The sequence below is a fragment of the Bombyx mandarina genome, chromosome 08, assembly GCF_030267445.1.
Source record: "Bombyx mandarina strain Sakado chromosome 08, ASM3026744v2".
NCBI lineage: Eukaryota > Metazoa > Arthropoda > Insecta > Lepidoptera > Bombycidae > Bombyx > Bombyx mandarina.
The window spans coordinates 9,021,745-9,047,238 of record NC_143215.1 but is presented as its reverse complement, the minus strand read 5'-3'; the positions used below and the strand labels follow the sequence as shown (position 1 = coordinate 9,047,238).

The 25,494-nt window shown below is 35.3% G+C and overlaps 5 protein-coding genes across 8 annotated transcripts; 1 reads left to right on the top strand and 4 right to left on the bottom strand.

Annotated features, from left to right (window-relative positions):
- Window positions 1-658: 658 nt before the first annotated feature.
- Window positions 659-1,783, bottom strand: LOC114248154 (tRNA methyltransferase 7-32). 4 transcript variants are annotated; one of them, XM_089729186.1, is made up of 2 exons: window positions 1,710-1,783; window positions 659-1,622 (listed from the first exon to the last, which is right to left on the bottom strand). In XM_089729186.1, exon 2 carries the CDS (start codon window positions 1,573-1,575, stop codon window positions 679-681), a length of 897 nt encoding a protein of 298 aa, XP_089585312.1. In that variant the 5' UTR covers window positions 1,576-1,622; window positions 1,710-1,783; the 3' UTR covers window positions 659-678. The 4 variants fall into 4 exon arrangements, with proteins under 4 accessions (XP_089585312.1, XP_089585313.1, XP_089585314.1 ...); XM_089729187.1 differs by having other exon boundaries at window positions 1,763-1,778; XM_089729188.1 differs by having other exon boundaries at window positions 1,754-1,776.
- LOC149502541 (uncharacterized) lies at window positions 1,783-3,646 on the bottom strand. The gene has a single exon (XM_089729185.1). The coding sequence runs from the start codon at window positions 3,411-3,413 to the stop codon at window positions 2,088-2,090; it is 1,326 nt and encodes a 441-aa protein (XP_089585311.1). The 5' UTR covers window positions 3,414-3,646; the 3' UTR covers window positions 1,783-2,087.
- Window positions 3,647-5,900: 2,254 nt separating this feature from the next.
- Window positions 5,901-7,172, bottom strand: LOC149502540 (uncharacterized). Its single transcript, XM_089729370.1, has one exon. It carries the CDS (start codon window positions 7,023-7,025, stop codon window positions 5,901-5,903), a length of 1,125 nt encoding a protein of 374 aa, XP_089585496.1. The 5' UTR covers window positions 7,026-7,172.
- Window positions 7,173-8,598: 1,426 nt separating this feature from the next.
- Window positions 8,599-20,002, top strand: CYP354A1 (cytochrome P450 9e2-like). The gene is made up of 9 exons (XM_028181307.2): window positions 8,599-8,999; window positions 9,479-9,630; window positions 11,510-11,633; window positions 13,123-13,241; window positions 14,413-14,591; window positions 15,334-15,413; window positions 16,870-17,085; window positions 17,606-17,857; window positions 19,051-20,002. The coding sequence occupies exons 1-9, from the start codon at window positions 8,744-8,746 to the stop codon at window positions 19,221-19,223; spliced, it is 1,551 nt and encodes a 516-aa protein (XP_028037108.2). The 5' UTR covers window positions 8,599-8,743; the 3' UTR covers window positions 19,224-20,002.
- Window positions 19,996-24,594, bottom strand: LOC114248181 (tRNA (cytosine(72)-C(5))-methyltransferase NSUN6). Its single transcript, XM_028181341.2, has 7 exons — window positions 24,252-24,594; window positions 23,310-23,505; window positions 22,199-22,355; window positions 21,716-21,923; window positions 21,294-21,584; window positions 20,868-21,049; window positions 19,996-20,130 (listed from the first exon to the last, which is right to left on the bottom strand). The coding sequence occupies exons 1-7, from the start codon at window positions 24,354-24,356 to the stop codon at window positions 20,013-20,015; spliced, it is 1,257 nt and encodes a 418-aa protein (XP_028037142.2). The 5' UTR covers window positions 24,357-24,594; the 3' UTR covers window positions 19,996-20,012.
- Between the last annotated feature and the right edge of the window lie 900 nt (window positions 24,595-25,494).

Here is a 25,494-nt window from a genome sequence, read left to right as displayed (position 1 = left end):
CGCATTACTGCTTCACGGCAGAAATAGGCGGGGCGGTGGTACCTACCCGTGCGGACTCACAAGAGGTCCTACCACCAGTAATTACGCAAATTATAATTTTGCGGGTTTCATTTTTATTGCACGATGTTATTCCTTCACCGTGGAAGTCAATCGTGAACATTAGTTGAGTAAGTATTTCATTAGAAAAATTGGTACCCGCCAGAGAGATTCGAACACCAGTGCATCGCTCGATACGAATGCACCGGACGTCTTATCCTTTAGGCCACGACGACTCGAATTTATTATTAAGGTTATCAACAATATCAACCGTCTCTCTAGAGTCTGTTGAAGTTACAGCACTGCATTATCTCAAATGGTCTGTTAACCATTTTCTTTAACAGAGTGCCAATAATGTTGAGGATTAAGATATCATATATCTACATAGGGGCTATCCGGTTGATGATTTTGGGGGTTGGCCATTTGACTGACTGACATTTTATAAAGCTCTTCCCTGCACTTACTACCATTGACACAATGTCTATTGTTCTGCATATGATGCTAAAAGAGTAGTAGCCATATGTGTCTTATCATATGATGCTGGTCTAATTCCAATAGTAAAACAAATATTTAATTAAAGACAAATATGAGGGGACTGATAACAAGATTTAAAAAAAGGAAATTTTATAAGACATATTTTATTTATTTAGGAACGTGATTTATTTTTAATTTTTTTGTTTTCTCCAAAACATCTTTGTAGGGTGGATTGATAGGACTTTGTATTGGATTTTTATACTCATAAGATGTTTGCCCTTCAAGCAGTAGAGAATATGATGTATCCGAGTCATAGGCACTAAGATCTCCACAAGCATTGAATGGCACTATAAATCTATTTATTCCAGTAAAACTATTAAAATCAGAATTCAAATCAAAGTATTTATGATCTAACAGTGGATTGACCATATTCGGCACATAATCTTCTGGGGGATTGTATTTCTCGCAAATTACAAAGGCTTCAATGCTCGAATTTCTTGAACTCCTAGGTTTGGATACTGTCACAAGTTTAAAAAACTGTTTTAATTGTGAGTACAGCAGGGAAACATCTTTTCCTCTGAATATTTTGGCCACAAATGTACCTCCATTCTTAAGAACATGGGTTGTTATGTTCAATGCAGCGAGTAATAACTGAGATTGGACATATTCATCAATATCATGTAAGCCTGTTACATCTGGTGCACCATCACATACAACCAAATCTGCTTTGAGGCCTTGGAACTCTTCTATTATAGCATTTGCTGTTTCTTGTTTGGTAATATCCCCTTGAATTTGTTTCACTCCCGGTAATGCTGCCATCGCCTGAAGATCAACAGCAACTATTTTAACATCCTCAGTATTTACAGCATTTTGTCGAAGATTCTTGGTTAAAACTTGACTCCAACTGCCTGGTGCTGCGCAAAGATCCACTGCACGCAGTACACCATGAAATATGTTGTATTCCTCGTTAATTTGCAAAAGTTTAAATGCGCTACGTGCACGCCAACCTTCTTCTTTAGCAAGCCTGTAATATATATCTCGCTTATCTTTGGATGTCTTGCCCATATTTTTTTCTACGAATGAAATTTTCGACTTCAAAATAATTAAGAATGCTGAAATAAAATATTTAATATATTTATTTTATTAATATATATGTATTTCGTATTTGGATAAGGTGGTTAATGTTTGTTTTTCCACACCTGTATAGTAGTAAATAAAATATTAACGCAATAAGTAATCGTACCGTCCGTACCCACTTTTGTCTCCTTTTGATTTTTTTTTTTTTTTTTAATTTATTGAAAGCATTGGCAACACGGCCATCAGCTTAAACTAATTTTACAAAAAAATGGTACATGAACTAGAACTTACAATAAAAACACAAATAAAAGAAACAAACCAAACCAAGAAACAATTACAAATCATTGAAAACAACAAATTAATGACAAAATGAATTGCAAGAACTTACTATAAAAAAAATAAAAAATTACAAGTTTTCTTTCAACAAACAACAAAAAAAGAACATGAGTCGTTATAAAAAATAATTAAACTTGCACATAAGCAGGAGACCTATGATACATTCATAGTCGTTCTATAGTGTGAAGTACAAAATTATACACTATTGAGAATAGTTGTGGAAGCTTTAAAATACCTTGAATGGAATTAGGAATAGATTTTAAGCCTGTGTCTTTACATAATGCATTAAACAATAATCTCTGTTGATTGAATTCAGGACAATTAAAAAAAATATGATCTAGATCACACATGCCAGAGTTACAATAAGTACATGCAGTTGATTCACTTAACTTTAATCTAAAAAGATGCGCAGGAAAATGGCCGTGGCCTATACGTAATCTACAAATAATCGATATAAAGGCTCTTCCCGGGAAGAATCTAAAACTATCAAACCAAGATTTAGTACTAGGTACTGGGACTATTTCAGCTAACCATTTACCTTTCGTTTCTCTGGACTTAGACAAGTAATTATACCAACGTTTCATCATATTTTGTTTAATTGAATAAACTAAATCTGAGTACGGAACTTTAAAATCGGAAAGATTTATATCTTTTGTAGATTTGGCTAATTTATCAACAAATTCATTACCCACAATACCACAGTGACCTGGCACCCAGCAAAATTCAATAAATATATTTCTGAAATACAAAGAACTCAAACAACTTCTTAACTTATAAATTAAATAATTTACAGATGCACTAATACATTTATTTTTAAGAGCTTGCAAGGCGCTCATTGAATCAGATAGAATTAGAATTTTGTCCCCTGCAGAGTAATTTACTCGAATGTGCTCTAAAGCATATATAATACCTAGTACTTCAGCCGAAAAAACAGAGAAAAAATTGCTACATTTATAAACTGATCCTATGTTCATGGACGAATCAAAATATGCAAAACTAGTTCTATCTTTAGTTTTAGAGCCATCTGTATACACTTTAACAAAATCAGTCCTATCTTCAAGGAACTCCAGAAAATCATTTTTAGATTTAAACTTGATTAGATCAACAGCCACATCTCTCAACATGTCATGAAAGTTATATTCGAAACAAGGCAATAGAGTAGACCAAAATACCACATCCTGAAATTCAAAATTCAAGTACGTTAAGGCACTGGATATGGATGAAGAATTAGGAAGCGGAATTAAATTATAATTTGGAATATTTGCATACTTCAAATACCTGTAAGTTACTTGATTATCACGGCTAATAAGCTTAAGGCAATAATTATCTAATATAAAACTTCTTCGTATGAATAAAGGAACAATACCAGCCTCAACTTCCAAGGAATTAATTGGAGACGACATCATAGCACCAGTAATTATTCGTAATGCTCTATTTTGCACAATATCTAATTTCTTAAGAATAGAAAAATTTGCGTCCGAAAAGAACATACAGCCATAATCGAAATGGCTTCGGATTGTTGCAACGTAAATCGTTTTTAAAACTTTGGGATCAGCTCCCCATTTTATTCCAGTTAGCGATTTTAATATATTCAAACCTAATTCAGCTCTTTTACAAATAACATCAATATGAGTTTTCCACGAAAGATCAAAATCTAGAGAAAGACCAACATATTTTACGAAAGATTGAGCAGGAATAATATCATAATTGTATAAAACTTTAGGGTAATGCAATCCATTTTGGGAAAATAAAATTGCAGAACTTTTGGAAATATTGACCTCAAGTTTTAGGGAATTTGTAAGTAAATCGTAAATATTACGCAAACAACTATTCATAACCGATTCACCACTTTTAATATCATTACAGTTTACATAGAGAACAAGATCGTCAGCAAAGAATAAATGTTTAACAGAATTTGGAATTTTCTTTATGAAACATACTAAACTAAGTATGAATATGAGAGGTGATAAAACGCAACCTTGAGGAGTACCTTTTGTAGAAATTTTAGGACCAAATAAACTAGATTTAATTTTCAAAAACATAGACCGCTTGTTCAGGAAATTGTACAGCCAGAACAGAACATGTCCTGGAAAGCCTAAAGAATGTAGACTTTCAATAAGGTAGGAATGATCTATATTATCAAAAGCCCCTTTAATATCCAAAAATACCGCTAATGTAAATTGATTATTATGGAAGTTATTTTTAATATCGCCAATCAAACAGCTTAAGTTATCTATTGTACTTTTACCTTTACGAAATCCGTATTGAGTACTTGGTATTAAGTTGTTATTTTCAGTAAACCACTCTAACCTGTTTTTTAACATAGTTTCGAAAATTTTCGAAAAACAAGAAGTTAAAGAAATGGGTCTGTGAGAATTGATACAGTTGGGATCCTTGTAAAGCTTTAAAATCGGTACTACATGTTGAGTTTTCCAAATCGGAGGAATACAGTTGTTTTGCCAAAGATCATTAAATATTTTACATAAAATTTCCTTGGCATACTGGGGAAGATTTTTGATTACTTTATAAGGGATGAAATCAGGACCAGGGGAGGTTTCCTTTTTATTTTCTAACGCAGTCGCAAATTCGCCCATAGAGAATGGGTCTACCAGCCATTGAGCCTCCGGTTTTCCGTGGCTGTTAAAAAAATCTTGTAACTTAGATTCGGAAATTTCATTCTCAGAACCAGCTATCGAATCCAAAAACAAAGATGCATTAGCGGAATTTTGAAAAAAACTTGAAGACGTAGAAATATTATTGAGTTTAGCGTGCTTAAATCTACGAATGTGATCCCAAATAATTTTACTCGAAGTCATTCGATTGAATGATGAACAAAGATTCATCCAGCTTGAACGTTTTATTTCATATAAAGTTCTTTTCTTCAAAGCGTCCAGCTTTTTAAAAATAATATAGTTTTCCATATTTGGATAATGCTTGTACGATAATAAAGCAACTTTGGCTTGTAAAACTACGCGGTCACAATCAGCATTCCACCAAGGAACAGCTTTGGAATAAATCCGTTTTTTGTGCGAGTAACACTTTTTGTCAAAAGTCATTAATATGTCATGTAAAATACTCAAAAACTTATTATAATTTTCAAGAGAGTTATCAGCGAAGCTAAAACTTGAAAACTCACTTTCACATAACTTATTAAATTTTGACCAGTCAATCTTATTAAAATTTATGTTAGCTAAGGAGGTATTATCTAGTGTATCAACTTGATTTATTGAAAAGGTGGTCGGGCCAAAGGAAGAAATAAAAGCATCGTTAAAGACTTCAATAAATAGAGGGAAATGATTACTACTGAGCAAATCATCAAGGACAGAAACTGTGCAACTAGAGCTAAGAGCAGGGGATGCGAATACTAGATCCAATACATTACCTTGTTGACCAAATGGAGCAAAGGTCGTGATTGTGTCATCATTTAAACAAACCAACTCAGAACTTTCCACATAATCATGAAGGGCTTTACCTCTTCTATCATTGACTCTTGAACTCCAGGAAGCATGATGTGCATTGAAGTCACCAATTATTAAATAATTATTTGAAACAAATTTAGAACATGAATCTTTCAATAAATTAATAGTGAACTTACCATTTGGTGGTGGAGGAATGTAAACACATAGAATGTCAAAAGAAAAATTATTAATGTAAACTGTAATTAAAATATTTTGAAAATGATATTGAGAAATTGTGTCTATTATTTTAAATTTATACTTAGAGCGTAATGCAATAGCAACCCCACCATGTGGTTGGTTGGAATCTCTTCTTATAACATTAAATCCAGGTAATTTGATGATTTTATGTGAAGTTAACCAGGTTTCATTGAATAAAATCATATCAACACACTTGTCCAGTTTACTGAGGAAATCTTTAAGTTGATCTAATTTAGGAAATAAACTTCTAGAGTTCCAATGAATGATATTAAACTGACCAACAGAATTATGCATATAAGATTGAGTAGAACTATCCATAATTTATGATGTAAAATTTGTTACTAGCATTTCTTTAATTAATTGAGTAGATATAGGTCCAGAAGGGGATTTAGAATCCTTTTTCTTTAACAATTCTATTAAAGTTTTTGTAATGGTTCTGATGACAATTTCTGAATTGATAATGTCTGAAATTAAAGCCCTACCTTGAGGGGTCTTCGCAGATATAGGTATGTCAGAAGAGGTCACGGGGTTCTTAATAACAGGAGTCTTTAGTATGGCTGCATATGATGTTTGCTTGCCGATGATCTTATTTTTTACTTCAGCAACCTTGGCTGCCTTTACTGAGCAAGAGTAAGAAACTGCAGAATGTGGCCCACTGCAGTTGGAGCACTTGAAGATGTTGGGAGTGCTGCACTCCTTATAAAAATGATTGCCTGAACAAATAGAGCAAACTTGAGTGGCTTTACAGGCACCACTTCCATGTCCGAATTTGTAGCATTTGAAGCACTGTAACACAGGTCTAATATAATCCGAAACAGGCATCCAAATATGCTCGTATGTGACGTGATCAGGATGGCTAGACGCCAAAAATGTAACCAGCACAGTTTGCAGTGGCTTGTCACTTCCATTCTCTTGTTTTTTGAAAAATCTTTTTACTCCGAGTATTGTGCATGAAGCTTTTAAATTTACTAAAAGAGATTCTTCGTTCAATTCCACAGGAGCTCGAATAATTCCTTGACTCTCAATGCTATCGTAAGGTATTTTTGCTGTCCAATTGTTTAACTCCATAAAACTTACATTTAATAAAAAAGCGTTGGCATCCCGAGCACAGCCAAAGTAAATTTTAGCAAAAAAGTTCCCGGCAGCTTTGACATACTGGACCCCTTGAATATTTTTTAATGCTTTATTTATTTTTAACAGGTCCATTGGGACTCTGTTATTTGGTTGTGAGATGCTTGATTGAAGAAGCACTGGGTATTCTTTTTTTGTAAGGTCTTCGTAAAGAGCATGGTGGTCTTTAAAAAGACCGCGCTTATTTTTAATGAAAGTCATTTTTATTTTGCGGCTTTCGTCGTATTCAGATGACTTCATTCTTCTTTTTCCCATTATTATGGGAGCGGACACAGGGGCGGAGCTGAAGCCCTCACCCCCGTCGTCATCGTCCATTATTACGGAACACACTTATGAAATATAATTTTAAACTCAAACACAGTGAAAAATTAGGAAACAATGTCGTAAAAAAGGGCTAAAACCAAATAAATTAAAATTAACTTGAAAAAAGCGCCTATTTAGTTTGACGTTCCCGCCCTTTTTTTTCTGTCTCCTTTTGAGTAACTACCCATAGATTATACACTTAATATGTAGTACCCATAGATTATACACTTAATATATTCGAGGTAGTACCATAGATTATACACTTAATATATTTGAGATAGATGCGCAACTCTCATTTTTACTTTTGCTTTAGTTCGAGCCCACGTCAGCAGGCGTCGCTGCGGTCGATTATTAGTCTCCCTACCCCCCACCAGGTGGCTTTTTAGTAATTTTAATATTTTTTATAATTGAACTCCCTTTATGAAAAAATCTTATCGTTTAGAATCGCTGAAATTCCCGGTAGTACTTATGAAATATTAAAGAGCGTTTGATTGTGTTCAGCATTCTAATCGATAAGATCTTTTCATACAGAGAGAAAACAGTTTTTTTAAATAAAAAGCTGTAATTCTCTGTAAGCTATTTAATTTCCCTATATTACAAACAATTTACTGTTAAAAGATAGTATGAACGTACAATTGTATAAAATTTCGAATAACAATAACTCCTCTAGATTAATCCTACTAGCGTACTTAATAACATTAAATCGAAAGTTATCTAAAAGTTAAATAAGTCTATATAATCAAATCATTCCATCTCAATTAAGTCATGCGTGCGAAATATAAACATATCAGCTTTCCATTACAAACATAGTTGACAATTTGAATTAAATTTAATAAATTTGTTTCACAATGATTGCAGTTCTTGCTTAAAGTTGATCGTGACAGGTCATGACCTTGTACGAAAATCTTACTCTATAAACACTATGTAAATGCGCCACCCACCTCGAGATATAAGTTCTAAGATCTCAGTATAGTTACAACGGCTACCCCACCCTTCAAACCGAAATACGGAAACAGGCGGGGTGGTGGTACCCACCCGTGCGGACTCCCAAGAGGTCCTACCACCAGTAAAACTAGTCGAACATATCGTCGTGCAAGAAAAGGTGAACGACACAAGACCGCGCGTAAGATCTCTCGTGCGGTGCCGCGGTGGACCGACCAAATTAAGTCTGAAATGAGTATCTTATATGAGTGCAGTAAGTTGGCCTCGAGTAGGAAGAAGTTGCAAGATATCGTAAGACGTATTAAATCTGCCTTCTCCAATTTTACATGACCATGACAATACCACTTTTTCAAGACTGAAGCGATTATGAATTTAACATTTAAGTTGTGATAATATACACATGTTTCAATTAAATGTTACTTGTATGCTATATACTTAATGATCAAAACAGACTATGTAAATTTGTAGTATGATTGAATACGCATTGCAGTACACAATGAGCATAGTCAATATATCATGTTGATAAACAGGTTGATGTAATATGGTTGTAGGTAGTTATTAACTCCATGGTAAAATGTTAATTATGTTTTATCTATGCAAGTCGATAAGTAGGCATAGATAATACACATTTAACATATATTAAGTGTATAATCTATGCATTTAACTATGGTGCTTGCTTTTATTTATAATGATCTGAGACAATCTGAGTAAAAGATGATAAAAGCGAATAACGGAGTGTTTATTTACATTTTTTGAATCTGAATTTGAACTAACAAATTAAAATAAAAATGAAATTTTCACCTGGTACAGTGCAAATTTTACAATTCATTCAAAATGATTGGAAGTTAATATTGATTTTAACTCTTCTAATATTTATTTACTACTACTACACAAATACATTTGATTATTTTGAAAAAAGAGGTGTTCCGTTTAAGAAACCTGTTATTTTTCTTGGAAATCTTGGACCGCGTTTGAAAGCCGCAAAGTCGTTTCACCAATACCAATTGGATATCTACCAATATTTCAAAGGTCATCCATACGGCGGTGAGTTTTTTTTAATGAAAAATACCCTAAATTCTTTCGCAATGCGATTTAATTTTATTGAGGAACCCATGACGCTTAAGCATGTATGTTTATCAGAGCCCATTGATATTACGAATGCGACCTATCTTGGAACTTGAGTCGAAGTTTTATGTTTTCCAAAATGATTAGTGTGCTTTTAAAATGGATTACTTTTTATTAAAATTGGCAAGATCATGAGAGCATTGCTTTAAGGCGGAATCGCTTCATGGCCCACCCTTGTAGGTAATGGAAAGGTGAAATCACATCTGTTCATGAAAACGAGACTGAAGTGGATGTACTGAAAAATCATGAAATAGAAATATATGTAAGATATAAGAGAAATCAGTAGTATGATTTATCAGATTGTTAGTAATTACTGAAATATTTCAAATTTTTGTTATCAAATATGATTAAACTATGGTTGTGTATAAAAATGTTAAATATTTTTTTATTTGTTCAAGGTACCTTTGATGGAAGACGTCCAGTTCTACATATTTTAGATCCTGAGCTTATTAAAGCTATAATGATCCGGGATTTTGATCATTTTACTGACCGTAACACTTTGAACAGTATGGAACCACGATATCTGAGTCGGTCTTTGCTAAATTTAAAGGTTTTTGACCAATGAAATTATGTTTTGTACTAGTATCTTATCTTTTCTTTTTGTTATTGGTTAAACATATAAACTAGCTCATGCCTCACCACTTAGACGTAGATTATAACATGAATGCACTTGTCTACCTTGAAACATTAAATAGTAAAACAACTCTACCACTCTTCAAAAAGCAGCCGATTGGCTCTGCCGGGCATTGCTGAAGTCCATGGGCGACAGTAACCACCATCAGGTGGGCCCTATGCTTGTATGCTTGCAAGGGCAGTAAAAATATTAAAATAATAGATTAAAAAAACTAAAAAACACACTTTATATAAAATTCAACTAAAAAATAGAAAAAAAATTTTAATAAATTTAAATTGAAAATAGTGTAAACACATTCGCCAAATCATAGTGCCCTCGATAGCAGTTTGAAAATTTAAAATTATTAAGAAATCGAGTGATTCAGATGTGGCATTGTATAAGCATGGGTATTTTCTAACTATTTATATCATTTTTTCGGGCATTATCTAGTATTTTAAAACACATTCACTCGGAGGCTAAAATAAAATTTGTAAAAAATTACAACGCCTGACGTCAAAGCGTCCTAACGCCGCGACAGAACGCTGCGTACTTATAGCGCTGGGGCTCTGTTTGACGGTATGTTACCATAGTAGTATAATAGCCGGCAAACTTCTTGAGCATTTGTCGACGTAGTGGGGGTAAGTTCGCGCATGGTACACTCACGTGCAAAAACATTATTTACTCTGCGTCATAATGCTATTAAATTATTAAAATCAACATATGTATTTATTTATTAGAACATCAACAAAAAATATAGGTTAATAATTGTAATAATTTAATCTTGGGGTAAAATAGATATTCCTTCTATTAAGTCAAAACTAGAGCTGTTGCCAGGTCTTGGTTCAGTTGAAGCGAAGCTGGTATTTGTAATTTTTTTTTCGTTATCCTAATCTTGACCATCATCATCATCACTGTTTTCATCACCCGAGTCGCTATCATCGTGATGAGTCAACATAGGGCTCATTGGTGTAGTTTACAACTCGGTCGGTTCGGTCTTCTTTTTTGTCTATAATTAATGATTTTTTGGAGATATTCGATTCGTAGTAATCGAATGTTACTTTTTTCAATTACCAGCTTCCGATTACTTTCTGTTTTTTTTTTTCCATCTGAAGCCTAGCTCTTTCATAATTCGTCGTAAGCTTCATTCCGAGCCACTCACTACTCACTGATATTTTTCTTGCTTCCGAAGTCTGTTTTACTTTTTCCATATCATTCTTCCCCAGTTTTATAATGAAGCAATATACGTCGTACACAATTTTTCTACCCTTTCTTTTGAATACTACACCAGTTTGTCGCGGCATAGTGTATTTTTTATAAAAAATCAACAAACACTCAACATATAGCAATGGCAACAAAGTCAACAAGCAATTATAACAAATAACTTAACGATGAATAACGATAGACTTTTCACTGTACGCAAGCGTACTTTTGGGAGCAAGCGGAACGAGGGCGGGGTGCGGGACGCAAGGTTCGATTGATCTACCAATAACGCGCTCGATAGGATTTCCCCTGCTGTCGCGCCTCACCCTCACCACCAAAGTGATCTAAAATTCGGTTCTGCGCAGTCAAGGTCATTTGCTCAAGAAGTTTGCCGGTTACTATACAACACATCTCGGCGGCATAGCGCGGCGTCAGTTTAGCGCTCTTACGCGCGCTAATTACGCGTTCTGCTTGACGAAGGCTTAATACTGGGCGTTTGGAACCAGAGAGCGGTACCGCTTTTGCACTAGCCCTCTTGGAGTTCGTACAATTCCACCCTCGTGCATCTGCTTCAATGAAGTGATATATGTAGATAAACTAGTATTTTTTTAAACAGGGCTTAGAATGGAAAGGCGTTCGCAGCACATTAACACCTGCCTTCAGCTCATCACGCTTAAAAAATATGATTCCACTCATACAACAGTGTTCTAAGCAGATGGTCGAATTTCTCAAGAAATTTGGTACGTACCATACATTAAAAATGATGAAAAAAGAATGCATTTACATACTTATTTTATTCTTATTTTGAATGACATCTGTGTGCTTAGTGCGAGTTTTTTAACGTTTTCGATAGCGTAAAAGTTAACCCAATTTTGTATGCAGTTGGAACAGCGCCACTAACGGCAAACGTAGTCAAACGATCCCGTTTCATACAAATATGAGCTAACTTTTACGCTATCTAGAACATTAAAAAACTCGCACTAAGCACACTCAACTTATAAGAAAATACTATTCATGAGAATACTTGAAAATTCTAGTTAGCTTGTGTGTAATGTCGTTAATTTATTTTTAAAATACTTTATATTAAATTTTATGATATGAAGTCAAATTCGCTATATAAAGTTTTGAACATAGTGTATTTGCATATCAGGGATAGTTCTATTTGCGAATGTGGTCTTGACGAAGGCTCTCCAAATCACATGTTTTTCAGTTGTCCTCGTTTATCTTCCTCCCTCTATGATCTCCTTCCTCCTGATATTCCTCGCCCCATTGATCTCAAATCTCCTCTTTCCCTTGTCAACTCCCCTTTCGTTTATATTCTTAGTTCATTCATTAACCAAAATAACATTAAGCTGTAGTTTGTCTGTCTTTTATCGAACTAACCCCTGTATATATATTGTGTGTGTCTTATTTGTTTTAGGTAAATCAACAGAGATCCTGTCATCAAACATTCTTAGCTACTCACTTAATTCTTAGTGAATATCTGTGACCTTGCTCGTTCATGAAGCCCGCTATAGAAAGCAGAGTATTATATACACTTGACATTGGCGAAATCTAAAAGGAAACGCCATAAACCTAAGAGATAGATAGATTAGTTTTACAACAAATGTTGAGTGTAAATCGTCGCTATCGCTCAAGGTCTTCAGCAACACCGGGACACAACCACGCTGAGTTTTCGTTAAACTTCAATTGAAATAAGACATACTCTGCATTTCGCGAATTAGGCTATACGTTATAAATGACTTGAAATATTGACCTTGAAATTGAGACACAGACGCAAGCAGCAACTAAAGCACAGGTCCCCGTACTGGATCAGACTACATAGTTCAAAGCATCAGCTCACTGAATTTCCCGTCGAATCTTCTTTTTTTTCCCTACCTATTCACTGGTAGCCTAAGAGGCTATTCCAGCTTAGCCCGGACGGGTAGGTGAGCTCACGGGTTCAACCTGAGAGAATTTGCTAACACTAGTCCTAGCAAGAGTAGTGCTCCGCAGAATCTACCACCGGATCGGAATCGCAACCCACTAAGAAAATTCGGTGAGAAACTCAGTGGGCTTAAATCTTCTCTGCGCCGGAGTCGTATCTGGAAGCTCTAGTTCTTGTCTCGCACGTGTCAAAAATATCTTGGAGCCATTGACATTGCGTGCGACATTTCGCCATTACTAAACTTGCATAATACTACCAGTCTCGGCTTCTAGTAATGAATTTATCAAATTGTCTTGTTTCAGATGGGAAAGAAATTGAAATGAAACAAACAATGGGTCATTTCACATTAGAAGTTATCGGTGCTTGCGCATTTGGTATTAAATGCGACGCTTTGAGTAATGAGAATTCACGATTTGTCAAAGTAAATATCTAACCACATTGTGTTATGAAATTCCCGCCGTTATACAGATTCTGATGCTGAGACGGAGTTCACTAACTTCACAAACTCCTTTGATGATGCGATGTCACAACGGGCGATGGCGTCACACTTGTCGACAAATTAGCACAAAGTTTTAATTGAATCAGACGGAAAGAGCTGCAGACGCTCTAGAAGACAAACGAATAGTAATTGTTATAACATCAAAGCTCATGTGTAGTCAAAAAAAAAACAAAAAAAAAACAGACTTTTTTCTCAAATTCTTATTTGACTCTCACCTGTTGGGAGTAGAGGTTCGAATGTTTATGCGTAACAGGACGACCACAGCTACCATTACCTTCGACATGAAAATATCAGGACTGAAAAAGCTAGGACCAATTTTATCATCTAACTCTTACAAACTTAAAATTTTATCCACGGCTTGTGTCGCACTTTTACTTTAAGAATTTCACCGTCGTCGCCCTAGACACGTTCTTACGGATCCATCAGATCCAATAACTCTTGCATTAGATACCTTCAGCTCTAACACTAGGAGCAGGTTGAGGAACCCCGGTAACCGTACTCGTCGAACTCGACAAAGAGGTCGACGTGCAGCCTAACCCATGCATCAGCCCGCTGAGTTTCTCGCCGGATCTTCTCAGTGGGTCGCGATTCCGATCCGGTAGTAGATTCATTCGCGAAGCAATTGCTCTTGAGTTGTTAGGTCTCCTTCGGAGGCGCTCGGGCAGTTGTTAGCAAATCCCACCCCTCCTGGCTGAGCCTTTGCTCGCCCACCTGTCCTGGTGAAGCTGGAAAGGCCTCCGGGCCACCAGTAATCTATCAATCATAAAAAAAAAAAACTTTAAGTAATATTTTTTAAAATGGATCGAATTTCTTCGCTTTATTCACTGATTTTCGCGGACAGAAAAACAAAAAAAAAAGTGGAATTATCTATTTATGGTTCTGTTTTTAGGTTGTAATTTGTTTGTAAGTGGTTACCTTCGCCCATGGACTTCAGCAATGCCAGGGGCAGAGCCAAGCCGCTGCCTGCCGCTATCAACATCTATTAACAAGTTTTCTCAAAATTGGAAGGGACAAGAAATTTCTTCATAACATCTCCCGTTGGAGTTTCTTTATTATTTACCTACTCCGAATAAAAATGACTTGTGTTTTGTAGGTCGCAGAAAAGTTCGACTACATGCCCAAATACAAACGAGTTATATTACTCATGTTATTAGTATTTATGCCTAAAATGATCAGATACCTCCGGCTATCGTTTCTGAATATTGAATATACCGGAGAATTAGTGAGAATGCTACAAGCAGCCAAAGCTGAAAGACGATCTTCAGAGTCAAAGTAAGTTTTAGTACGTTTTAAATCATTTCATTACATTTCTAGGAACATGTAAGGTTAGGAGAAATTATGTATACTAGTGGTCCTCCGGTAGTCGACATTCGACTATAATTATTTGAAATTATAAGTTTATACATTATTATGATTCTTTTGTCAAATACTGTATTTATATAATATACTTCTATATTGACAGATTTCGCCAAGGTGTACTTTAGACTTTAGACAAATAATAATAAAGACAAACAATATTTAATCTATTCTCAATTTGAGCACAGACTATAAGTAATAAGAAAAATTTGTCAACAAACAATTATTATGCATGCGTGTGTGTGTCAAATGCATTGTAGTGTGTGTAATATTTTTTTATTGATTTAATGTTTTTTTGATGCATAATTTAAAAAAATATTAACATTCTGCACTCCTCTATATTCTCTATAAGTGTGGGAAATTTCATACTCGTCCGTCGGCGCAATTTTCGTAAAAAGGGGTACAAAGTTTTTGCTTCACGTATTAATACATAGATATTCTGTCTGTCGATTATTATTCGCGACTGGTACAGGCCACCATTGGTTTTCGGGATTTTTTATTTTTATTGCCCGTGTATGCAGACGAGCATACGGCCCACCTGATAATGAGTGGTTACCGTCGTCAGCAATGCCAGGAGCAATGCCAAGTCGCTGCCTGCCGTATTTATTAGTGTAATAATAATTTGATTTGCTTTAATGAATTTTTTTGTGATTTTTAGGAAAGGAGACTTCCTACAGATTCTTATTGATTTCGCTGCAAAAGAAACTACGCAAAACGATACGGCTAAACGGGAAATACGTAAGTTTAACTATTATTATGAATACACCAAGTTATCTTATCACGACATAAAATAATTCTCTTTATCAGTAAATCGTTTTAATTCTCTTATGAAGATACAATAGAAAATTACACATACAATATAAATGCAAACCTACATATGTAACAGAAGTGTCTTTAGGGTAACAATTAAAATTAATTAAAATCACCTACTATTAAAATTTGTCGTGTTTCATTTTAACACACATAAAGGCACCGGTTTTGTTGGAGGCTTTTAAAGGCTAATGTTCACGTTTGGAAACTGGGCGTTTTGTGAGCACGCATGGGCACCACCGCCCTGCCTATTTCTGCCGTGAAGCAATAATGCGTTTTAGTTTGAAAACAAAGACATAGAACTCCTGTCTCTAAGTAGCGGCATTTTCTTTGTTGATGTCTATTGACTCAGGTAACCACTTAACAACTCTCAGAAAAAGAAAAAAAAAACTGAAAGGTTTTCTATTTATCTCCCTTTTTTTTATCGCTGGGGAATCACAGCTTACGGATACCCGACCACGAAGGGTAACGCGCCAGGTTATGTCTGAATCAGGCGCCTCCAAAGAACTAGGGGAAGAGGTCGCGGACCAAACTCCTCGCCCTCTTCCAATTGATCCTAAGAGTCTACTTTATTTATCTCCTTGTATTGAGAAAGCCTACTATGTGTATGTAGTGTTTGAGATCTATAAATACTATTTTATTTGCCAGATCACGTTATATAAGAAACGCTCGGTTTCTAATACACAATGCTCTTTCTTCATTGTGGAAAGAAAAAAACATGAAAACATCTTAGTACTTATCTACTTTGTTCTACCTCGTTTGAAGAAAGAAACGTCATAGCGCCCAGGAAACAAAATGGCAGGAACGTTTCCTATGAAACATTCAGTACGGTGTGCTTAGTGCGAGTTTTTTAACGTTCTCGATAGCGTAAAAGTTAACTCAAATTTGTATGCAGTTGGAACAGTGCCCCTAGGGGTAAACGTAGGCAAGTGTTTCGCCTCCACTCAAATTTGACTTAACTTTTACGGTATCCAGAACGTTAAAAAACTCGCACTAAGCACACATAGCATGGAAATAACCGAAGTCCCTCTGTGGCTCAAAGATTCCAAACGTTAAAATTAAACAGCATTAACCCTTTGACTGCCGTGTAAGTCACCGGTGCCCCACGTGGCGCATTGAAGTAATTATTGTCGATTTCTCTTACAAAGGCGCCTGGATAACTTTTGTATTAGTCTGTTAGGACTCCCAGAAATACATTCGATTTCAGTATCCTTGGATTCGTCTTTCCCAGAGTCTACTAGATATTCTGGCGTCTTAGGAACAGAAACCGGCATACTAATTGCCGGTAGGGTACCGGTGACCTACACGGCAGTCAAAGGATTAAAACACGCGGATTTAAATTGCAAGAGTATTTTTATTATTAGCATATTTGATTGATTTGCAGTTCTGGACGATGATACGATCGATGCACAGAGCCTGTTATTCCTGATAGCTGGATACGAGACCTCCAGTACTCTGCTATCGTTCGCTATCCACGTACTGGCTACTAAACCCGATTTGCAAGAGACCCTGCGTGCTCATGTTCAAGAAATGACAAAGGGAAAAGAAATGAGTTATGAATTGTTGGCGCAGATGGATTATCTAGAAGCATTCCTGCAAGGTAATATAATAAGCCTATATAATCAGTCAAGAAACTGGAAAAGACTTGATATTTATGATTAATACTAAATTTATGGTTTCGTGAGCCGCTTCTCTCTCTCTCTCTCTCTCTCTCTCTCTCTCCCTCTCCCTCTCCCTCTCCCTCTCCCTCTCCCTTCCTGCATCTCTCTCGAACAGAAATACGCTCGAGAGGTGATTTTGTAATATGCCCTACCACCAATACTTAACATGGGAATTAAAGAGTGGGAAAGTATTTTATATTTTATTTTGCATGTAATCTGACCTGAATCTGAATCTGTAGAGGGGGAAGAGGTCGACCAAAGAAGACATGGATGGAGTGTGTGAATGACGATATGAGAGAAAGAGGAGTGAGTGTTGCGATGACGGTTGATAGAAGAGAATGGAAGAGAAAAATTAGCTGTGCCGACCTCACCTAGTGGGATAATGTGCAGAAAAAGAACAGAGATTTTGCATGTAATCTGTAAGGAGATATTTAATCGAATTCTTTTTTATATTTTCAGAAACTCTCCGCATATATCCCCCAGTGGCTCGAGTGGATCGTATATGTACGAAGCCATACATAATTCCAGGAACGACAGTGCATGTAGGTGTCGGTGATGCTGTAGCCATCCCCGTGTACGGATTGCACATGGACGAGGATATATATCCTGAAGCAAGAGAATTCAAGCCGGAAAGATTCATGGACGATCAGAAAAAAGATAGGCCTTCACATCTGTATCTGCCTTTTGGTGCAGGACCTAGAAACTGTATAGGTAAGTGTCATATTTTTGTGAGTAAGCAATAAAAACATTTTTTTACCATTATTATTGTTATCTGATCATCTGAGATAATAAGATGACGGTTCTCGGCAAGTCTGGAAAAACAAGGATGTGGAGAGGCTATTTGGTGAGCCAAATATTCTCCAGAGCGCCCTAGGCAATCACTTTATCGGCGCCCCTGTACCGGCTATAAATGGCCATCATGATACTATTAAATTTTAACTTGTAGTTTTTGCAATTACGATGACGTATCATCATCAAACTCTAGACTTTAGTAGACCAGGACCCTTGTACTTACGCTAATGCGCGAATGAAATATGGCGATATATTTAACTGTTCTGTAATGTTGATCTATTATAGATTTTGATTATAGATCAGCATTTAGTTCTTAATCGTGGATATGTTATTTTCTTTGTTTATTTAAAAATTCTGAGCTCGCGCGCCCCTTGTAACTACACGTGCCTAGTTTGCCTTATGGATAATCCGCCTCTGCGTGGAGGCTAGGATTGCTCGGGCATGTAATTCGTATGGAGCAGGATCGGGCTGTAAAACGGATGTACGTGGATTTACCGGAGGGACGCCCAAATACCGCTGATCTGAAAAGAAATTTACGTGATCTCTCAGTGTCGGATTGGCAAGGCGTTGCGCAACGCCAGGATGAACGGCGACGTTTATTGTCGGGAGGCCAAGACCCGTTTCGGGGTCATAGCAGCAGTAGTAGTAGTTTATTATAGTTATAATCGTGCATTTTTTTATTTTTATTTATTGCTTAGATGGGTGGACGAGCTCACAGCCCACCTGGTGTTAAGTGGTTACTGAAACCCATAGACGTCTACAACGTAAATGCGCCACCCACCTTGAGACATAAATTCTAAGGTCTCGGTATAGTTACAACGGTTGCCCCGCTCTTAAAACCGAAACGCATTACGGCTTTACGGCAGAAATAGGCAGGGTGGTGGTAACCCACCCGCGCGGACTCACAAGAGGTTCTACCACCAGCACAACATCCAACAACCACCAGTGCATCAACAAAATTACCACCAATTTTGGTCGATTTCCGGTGCATTTCCAAAAAGCCCTGTATACTATTGCCTGCGACTGTTATAGTTGAGATATTAAGTACAAAATTGACCTCTCAGCATATTCAATATTTTTGAATATTCAATTATATTTTTTCTTTTTTGCAGGCTTAAGATTCGCCATGATTTCCGCGAAAATAGCAATGGTCGCTTTAATGAAAAATTTCAAATTTTCTGTATGTTCAAAAACAATGGATCCCATTGATTTCGATAAGAGAGCTGTTTTGCTGAAATCAGCCAAAGGGTTGTGGGTTCGTATTGAATTAATTGATCTTTCCTAATTACGACACGAATGGGATTGTGGTGTAGGTTAATGATAGATAACAAACACGGGGTAAAACAAGGCTTAGAATAAAAATACAGTATTCCTATTAATTACGAGTATCATGTAATATGTAATTGTGATAATATAAACTTGCCATTTTAATACGAATGTAACAAAAGAGATTGTGATAAAGAACAAACTTTATAAGTAATTTATTTTCTCACTGTATTAATAATAGGAAATCTATATTTCTTACAATTTAAGAATTTTTATTTTGTATAATTATAGGATTAGGTAGAGGGATTTATTTCAAATGTTTGAACGGTGATATTACATTGTTTATTACTTTATTTTTATTATCCTTAACGTTGAAATTGACTTAATGGGTTTTTAATGAAACCCTGACGTTTAGGCAAGTACCATATTGTATTTAGCCATACGGGTGACGTCATCACATTTATTTCAACTTTATTTCCTTCAAAATAAATATAAATAGACGATTTAAAAAGATTTCCATGTGATAAAAAAATATACATTTATATAATTTCCATTTTGAAATGTTAATTAGTGCTCGTAAAATTAAATTATATCCCTATTGGATATATTAATAAATATATACTCGATGTTTACTGATGACTATAGGTATAAAAAAATAATATAATTATTTAACTATGAGATTTCGTTAACAATTTAGAAGTATGTATTAAAATAAAATTGTTTCATTTTTATCTCTTTTATAATGTTAAATGTTGGAAAAGGTTAATGTTATTAAATAATAAAAGACGTGGTCACTTCTTTAGTCTATTTATTTATTATTTGCCGTTTTCGTAAAGGCTGCTATGAAAAACCCTATACTATCTCGATATATTTCATCTGCAGGTCGTAACGCATCTATGTGAGGCCCAAAGCGTTGTACCATTTTTCTGAAAAAGAAAACGAAAAGTATGAATTTTACAACTTAATAGCTCAGTCTGTTTGCAGTATAAGTGTACCAATAATCTATAACTGACAGGGTAAAATTGGTGCCCTCTTCGGTATGGTACAACTACGTTCGAATTATTACTTACTGTACAGTAAAGATTAACACCGTTCTCTACCGCTAACCTGAGTTTAACCAAATACACATCAGCATTTGTTTAAAACGAAATACGGTTTTTATAAACGACTAGCTGACCCGGCAGACTTCGTAGTGCCTCAATCGTTAAATAAAAGACCTAAATTTTTGTATAAAATAGACTTAAAACAAACAAAAGGAATCCGTCCGACAGGGGATATATCAAAGGAAAAACAAAATTGCTATTTTTATTTAATTCCGAGCATTATCATATTTATATGCCTTTTAAACCTTTTCTGGACTTCCACAAATAATTCAAAACCAAAATTAGCCAAATCGGTCCAGACGTTCTCGAGTTTTAGCGGGACTAACGAACAGCAAATCATTTTTATATATATATATATATATATATATATATATATACTAAGTTTCTTACACACATTTTTGTCTTTATAGCCAAATCTTATGGCCCAACTGATGTTAAGTAGTCATTGTTGCTCATGGAAATTAGCAGTGCCGGTAGCATAACCAAGCCTCAGCCTACTGAGATTTTTATAAATTAAACAAATAATTAGATCCTAGAACAACTTCATGTATTGGACTCACCTCTGTTCATCATCAAGACCTAAATTAGGTAGACCAGGCCCTCCGAGGAGTGGTTCAGCAGGTATAAGTTTTAAACATGGAAACTTTTCTAGCACCCACGACACCAGACCTTCATTTTCATCTTCAGTTACAGTACAGGTACTGTAAACTAATTTACCACCAACTTTCAATAGTTTTACAGCCTAAAATAAAAAATAATTTTACGATGTATGCCTAAATATCTTAGTTTTGTATTGAAATATTATTATGTACCTACCACCCTTCACACCGAAACGCATTACTGCTTCACGGCAGAAATAGGCAGGGCGGTGGTACCTATCCGTGCGGACTCACAAGAGGTCCTACTATCAGTAAGGCGTGCGACAAATATGGTGTTGAAAGAGTTTTATGAAAAAAATAATCTAAAGAACTTCAAATTCAATTTACCTCACTTATTAGTTTACGTTGTAGGAATTTGTAGGATTTTATCATTTTCGGTGACATCATGTTTATTAATTGAGGTCGTTGCCCCAAGCCACTACAAGGCGCATCAAGGAGTATTTTATCGAAACAATTCGATGGAAATGGGGGTCCATTTCCTATTCCAAGACTTTCTTCCGAATGACACTTGGTGGCATCAAATGCATAAGCTGTGACGCAAGTAACACCTTGGATTTGACAGGTTTCTCGAATCCTTTCTGTTTTTTCTAATGTTTTATCTAAAGCTGTGATGCATGCCTAAAATTTTTGCTCTCGATTTTAAAATGAATGTTGTGCTAAAAATTAACATACTTAGGTTTCACAGTGTTTAAATGTATGTAGTATGAATAATCATTATAATAAAATTAACCATAACTTTGCTGATATACCTGATTTTTAGACATCTCAGCCAGATGTGTTGTTTTGTTGCCTGGAGCAGCACACATGTCGAGTATGTATTCATTAGATTGTGCATTGACTACCCAACCGCATACAATAGATGGTAAGTTTTGTAAGAGAAGTTCACCTTTAGGACAGACAGATTCATTCACAACTGGCAATCTAGACACAGGCATTAAAGTATGCACAGCGATACCACTGAAAAGATAAAAAAATGAGGTTTATATAAAGTTATTGAAGATTTAAACGAAATGAAGGAAGACAAGCTGTATCGCGTGATTCCAATCTAGTGCTGTGTAGAAATTATGCCTTGTATGTAACTATGCCTTGTGTACAAAACCGGTATTTTGTAAAATATGAGTTTATTAGTATTATTAGTAGTAGAAAATACGCGTCAATTCAATTGACAAAAAAAAATTGTTTTTATAAATTAGGTACTCTGCTTTTTAATGAACTTTCTTTTTGTAACAGACCTTGGCTTGATTCCATTATCAAATAATTCGGACCGCAACATTTTTAAATATCCCGTACCCACATATTTCTTCTTCCCATCATACAACGATTTCAATCCTCTTTTGCATTTCTTTTCAAGGTCACCATAAATATCTACTTTTTCATCTAAATGGAGACCTATAATTTATAATAAATATTGACATATTAATATATAGAAAAACCTTCAAATATATCTTTAGTCTCGAGTTTAGAAATCTCGTCTCGAAATAGTAATAAATATTTTTTATAATTATATATTTCATTAAATACAATTTTTTCTACGATATTTACGTTATGATATCTCTGGTGCTCCTGTAACTAAATAGGTAACGCCAGGTGGACTGTGTACTCGTTCACCTAGCTATGCAAGGTTATAAGAATTTTAACTGCTTTGAAGCAGTTAAAATCAAGAATTTGTTATGAAGCATTTTAATTTTAGTTGGAACAACGCTCCTAGCGGCAGACTTAATGGTACGGTTCAGCTGCAGAACAACTACATCTGCAGATTGTTAAATCCCACATACCCAGCGCGCCCCCTAGGCGCGGGGATCTTAAAAGTTGCGTCAAAATCAATAAAAAAAATGCATTTTGTTTTTTAGAACGTCGCCAAGCCCTTCGTCGCAAGCGACGGGTTCGACGAGAATGATGACCGGTGCTTGGTAACTAAAAGCACCGTTAGTGGATCGGGAAATCCGAGATGACGTGTTTTGGACGACGTCGACGGTTTACCATTCGGTCCGCGGGATCGGCAATGTAGTTTCCGGCGGCCACGATGAGAGGGTTCTCGTGTCGTGCCGCTTTATCGAAATGGCAAATAATATACAGGAACAATTACATATTGTTTTATTGAATTAATTGAATGATGAATTGTATGAAACAGTATCACATTCTTTTTTAGTTTAATTTCGCTCATGATGTTTTTAATCTTAAGAGCCCTTAAACCTGAGCAGAAGATGATAGTATTTTTTTAGTCTTTTGGTACAAGAATAGTGGTAATAGTATAACAATTGCAAAATTGATATAAATTACAATTATAAAATAATATATAAACCAGTTATATTCTAATAAAATTAATTCTAGCTATTTACTCACTGCTTGGAAGACCCATTACTCCTGGAGCAAACACATGAGCACCCCTTAATACTGCAGCAGCACATAATGCATCAACAATCACCTCCTTCCCAGTTGGATCCACTATTACACTTTCAGACCATCTTTCTAATATAAGACAGTCAGGTTTCAAAAAGTAAAAGCTAGGGATCTGCTTGGTAGCAAATACATCAGCTTGCTAAAAATGTTTGAATTCTATTGATAAATTCCAACAATAATCAAATGTGTTATTTTTTGTTCCACCATCAAAATTATAATAAAATGACAAATAATAATAATAGAATAACAGGTATGAACTGCAAAATAATTCAATTTATATTAAAACATCTAAGAAATGCTTTTTTCCTTGTATTCCAAATGAACGGTTGATAGATTGAATAGAGATTGGGTCAGTTATTTTAAGATCAGAGAATCCTACAATAATAGTAGTTCTATTCATCAGGGAAGTACACGTCTTACGGCTATGCTAATTAAATATTCCCCTAGTTATAGTAGCAATACTCTTCCTAAAACTACTTTAATTACTTTTTTCCACTCTTCTAGAACCAGTACTTCAATTTACCAGTGGCATAATTTAAACCATACGTGTGTGCATACTATTGTATAAAGCATGACAGCCTCATTACTAAAAAGTTAAGACTTCATTCTAATTTCACAATGGGTAGTGGCATTCATCTAAGATATCTATGGGCTTGTGAGTACAGAGATGTACCAGGTGGACAGTGCTTAATTACACTAGGAATGAATACATAGCTTAATGTAACTGGTCTGCGTCGTTCTATCGATAATTAAGAATTCAATCTAATGCCAGATCGGCCTCAGGTTGGCCAGGGAATTTAACTTTCGGTGTCTAAGGGTTTCAGGACCGCTTAAATAATATGAAACCATGAGAGAACATTAATTTAGTGAAAAGCTCACACACACTTGCAAGAGGTATTGTTGTAAACTTTCATGGTGATTTTTTTTTAATATGTTTACACGAAATGTTGTATATTTAGGCGTCTCCATAAGCCATTTTTGTAAATCCATGTTAACATTTTATAATAATAAATGTGAAGAAGTTTTAGGTTACACAGGTAATGATAAGTAGTGGTTTATCTTAAATATGAAGCGTATTATCTATAGTAGTTTACACATTTACGTTAAATAGGTTTTTAATAAAAACAGCATGTTTATAATTAACTACAAGGTCTACAAGGTATAATTTTATTTTACTTGTCAAATGTCAAAAACAAATTATTTTGCTGTAAATCTGCACAGACAAACTAGCAAGTCTGAACTATTCTTGGAAGTTAATTAGTTAGTCTATGACACTGACTACCTAATTAAAAAAATACTTTTCTGTCGTTAACTAACCGTTGCCGCGTTGGTACATAAAGGACTATTAAAATTACGTGCGAACGTACGACTTCAGCAATGCCAGAGGCAGAGCCAAGCCGCTGCCTACCGCTTAATATTCTCCTCAAGCCTCTTTAAAGAAGGACATGTCATAGCGCTCAGGAAACACCGTAGAGGGGAGCTCATTCCATAGCCGGATGGTACGTGTCGTTTATAAATCTATTTCAGTGGTACACTGAGGCCACATGTCCATGTTGTGTAGAACGATTAGGTATTGGTCTAGTAAAGATGAATAAATAACATAGAGTATAAATTTTTATACTTTTGATTTTATAAAGCGACTACAACCAGGGCCGGATTTAAACTTAATGCCGCTCCTGGGCACCGGAAAAAAATTCGCCCCAATACTGAAATTTTACCTAAACTTAAGCCTTCGCCAAACAGAACGTGTAATTAGCGCGCGTCAGAGCGCTAAACTGACGCCGCGCTATGACGCGTGCTAATTACGCGTTCTGTTTGACGAAGGCTATTGCGGAAACTTTATCATATTATGTCATGTCATATATTCCAAAAACATTAGTAAATATTTTTTTTAACAATTATTGACTCATAATTATATTATAACAAAAAAAAACGAATAAAATTTCTTTAAATACAGAAAATAGAAAAATCGATTATTATTTTAAATCTCCACGGAAATAAACTGATTAAATCATTTAAAATTTACTTTCAAAATATTGCCGCCCTGGGCACTTGCCCCGATTACCCTTAGTATGTAAATAGTCCATTTAAATGAAAACTAATTTTCACTAAGACAAGAATAAAAACT

Excerpts from the sequence above, each read along its gene's own strand:
- LOC114248154 (XM_089729186.1), bottom strand. The coding sequence starts at position 1,575 with ATGGGCAAGACATCCAAAGATAAGCGAGATATATATTACAGGCTTGCT.
- LOC149502541 (XM_089729185.1), bottom strand. The coding sequence starts at position 3,413 with ATGTTCTTTTCGGACGCAAATTTTTCTATTCTTAAGAAATTAGATATT.
- LOC149502540 (XM_089729370.1), bottom strand. The coding sequence starts at position 7,025 with ATGGACGATGACGACGGGGGTGAGGGCTTCAGCTCCGCCCCTGTGTCC.
- CYP354A1 (XM_028181307.2), top strand. The coding sequence starts at position 8,744 with ATGAAATTTTCACCTGGTACAGTGCAAATTTTACAATTCATTCAAAAT. Across the intron at positions 9,000-9,478 it reads CAAAGGTCATCCATACGGCG|GTACCTTTGATGGAAGACGT; the intron begins GTGAGTTTTTTT and ends TATTTGTTCAAG. Across the intron at positions 15,414-16,869 it reads TACGGCTAAACGGGAAATAC|TTCTGGACGATGATACGATC; the intron begins GTAAGTTTAACT and ends ATTGATTTGCAG.
- LOC114248181 (XM_028181341.2), bottom strand. The coding sequence starts at position 24,356 with ATGGATTTACAAAAATGGCTTATGGAGACGCCTAAATATACAACATTT. Across the intron at positions 22,356-23,309 it reads AGTAATGGGTCTTCCAAGCA|GTCTCCATTTAGATGAAAAA; the intron begins GTGAGTAAATAG and ends TATAAATTATAG. Across the intron at positions 21,585-21,715 it reads CTGAGATGTCTAAAAATCAG|GCATGCATCACAGCTTTAGA; the intron begins GTATATCAGCAA and ends CAAAAATTTTAG.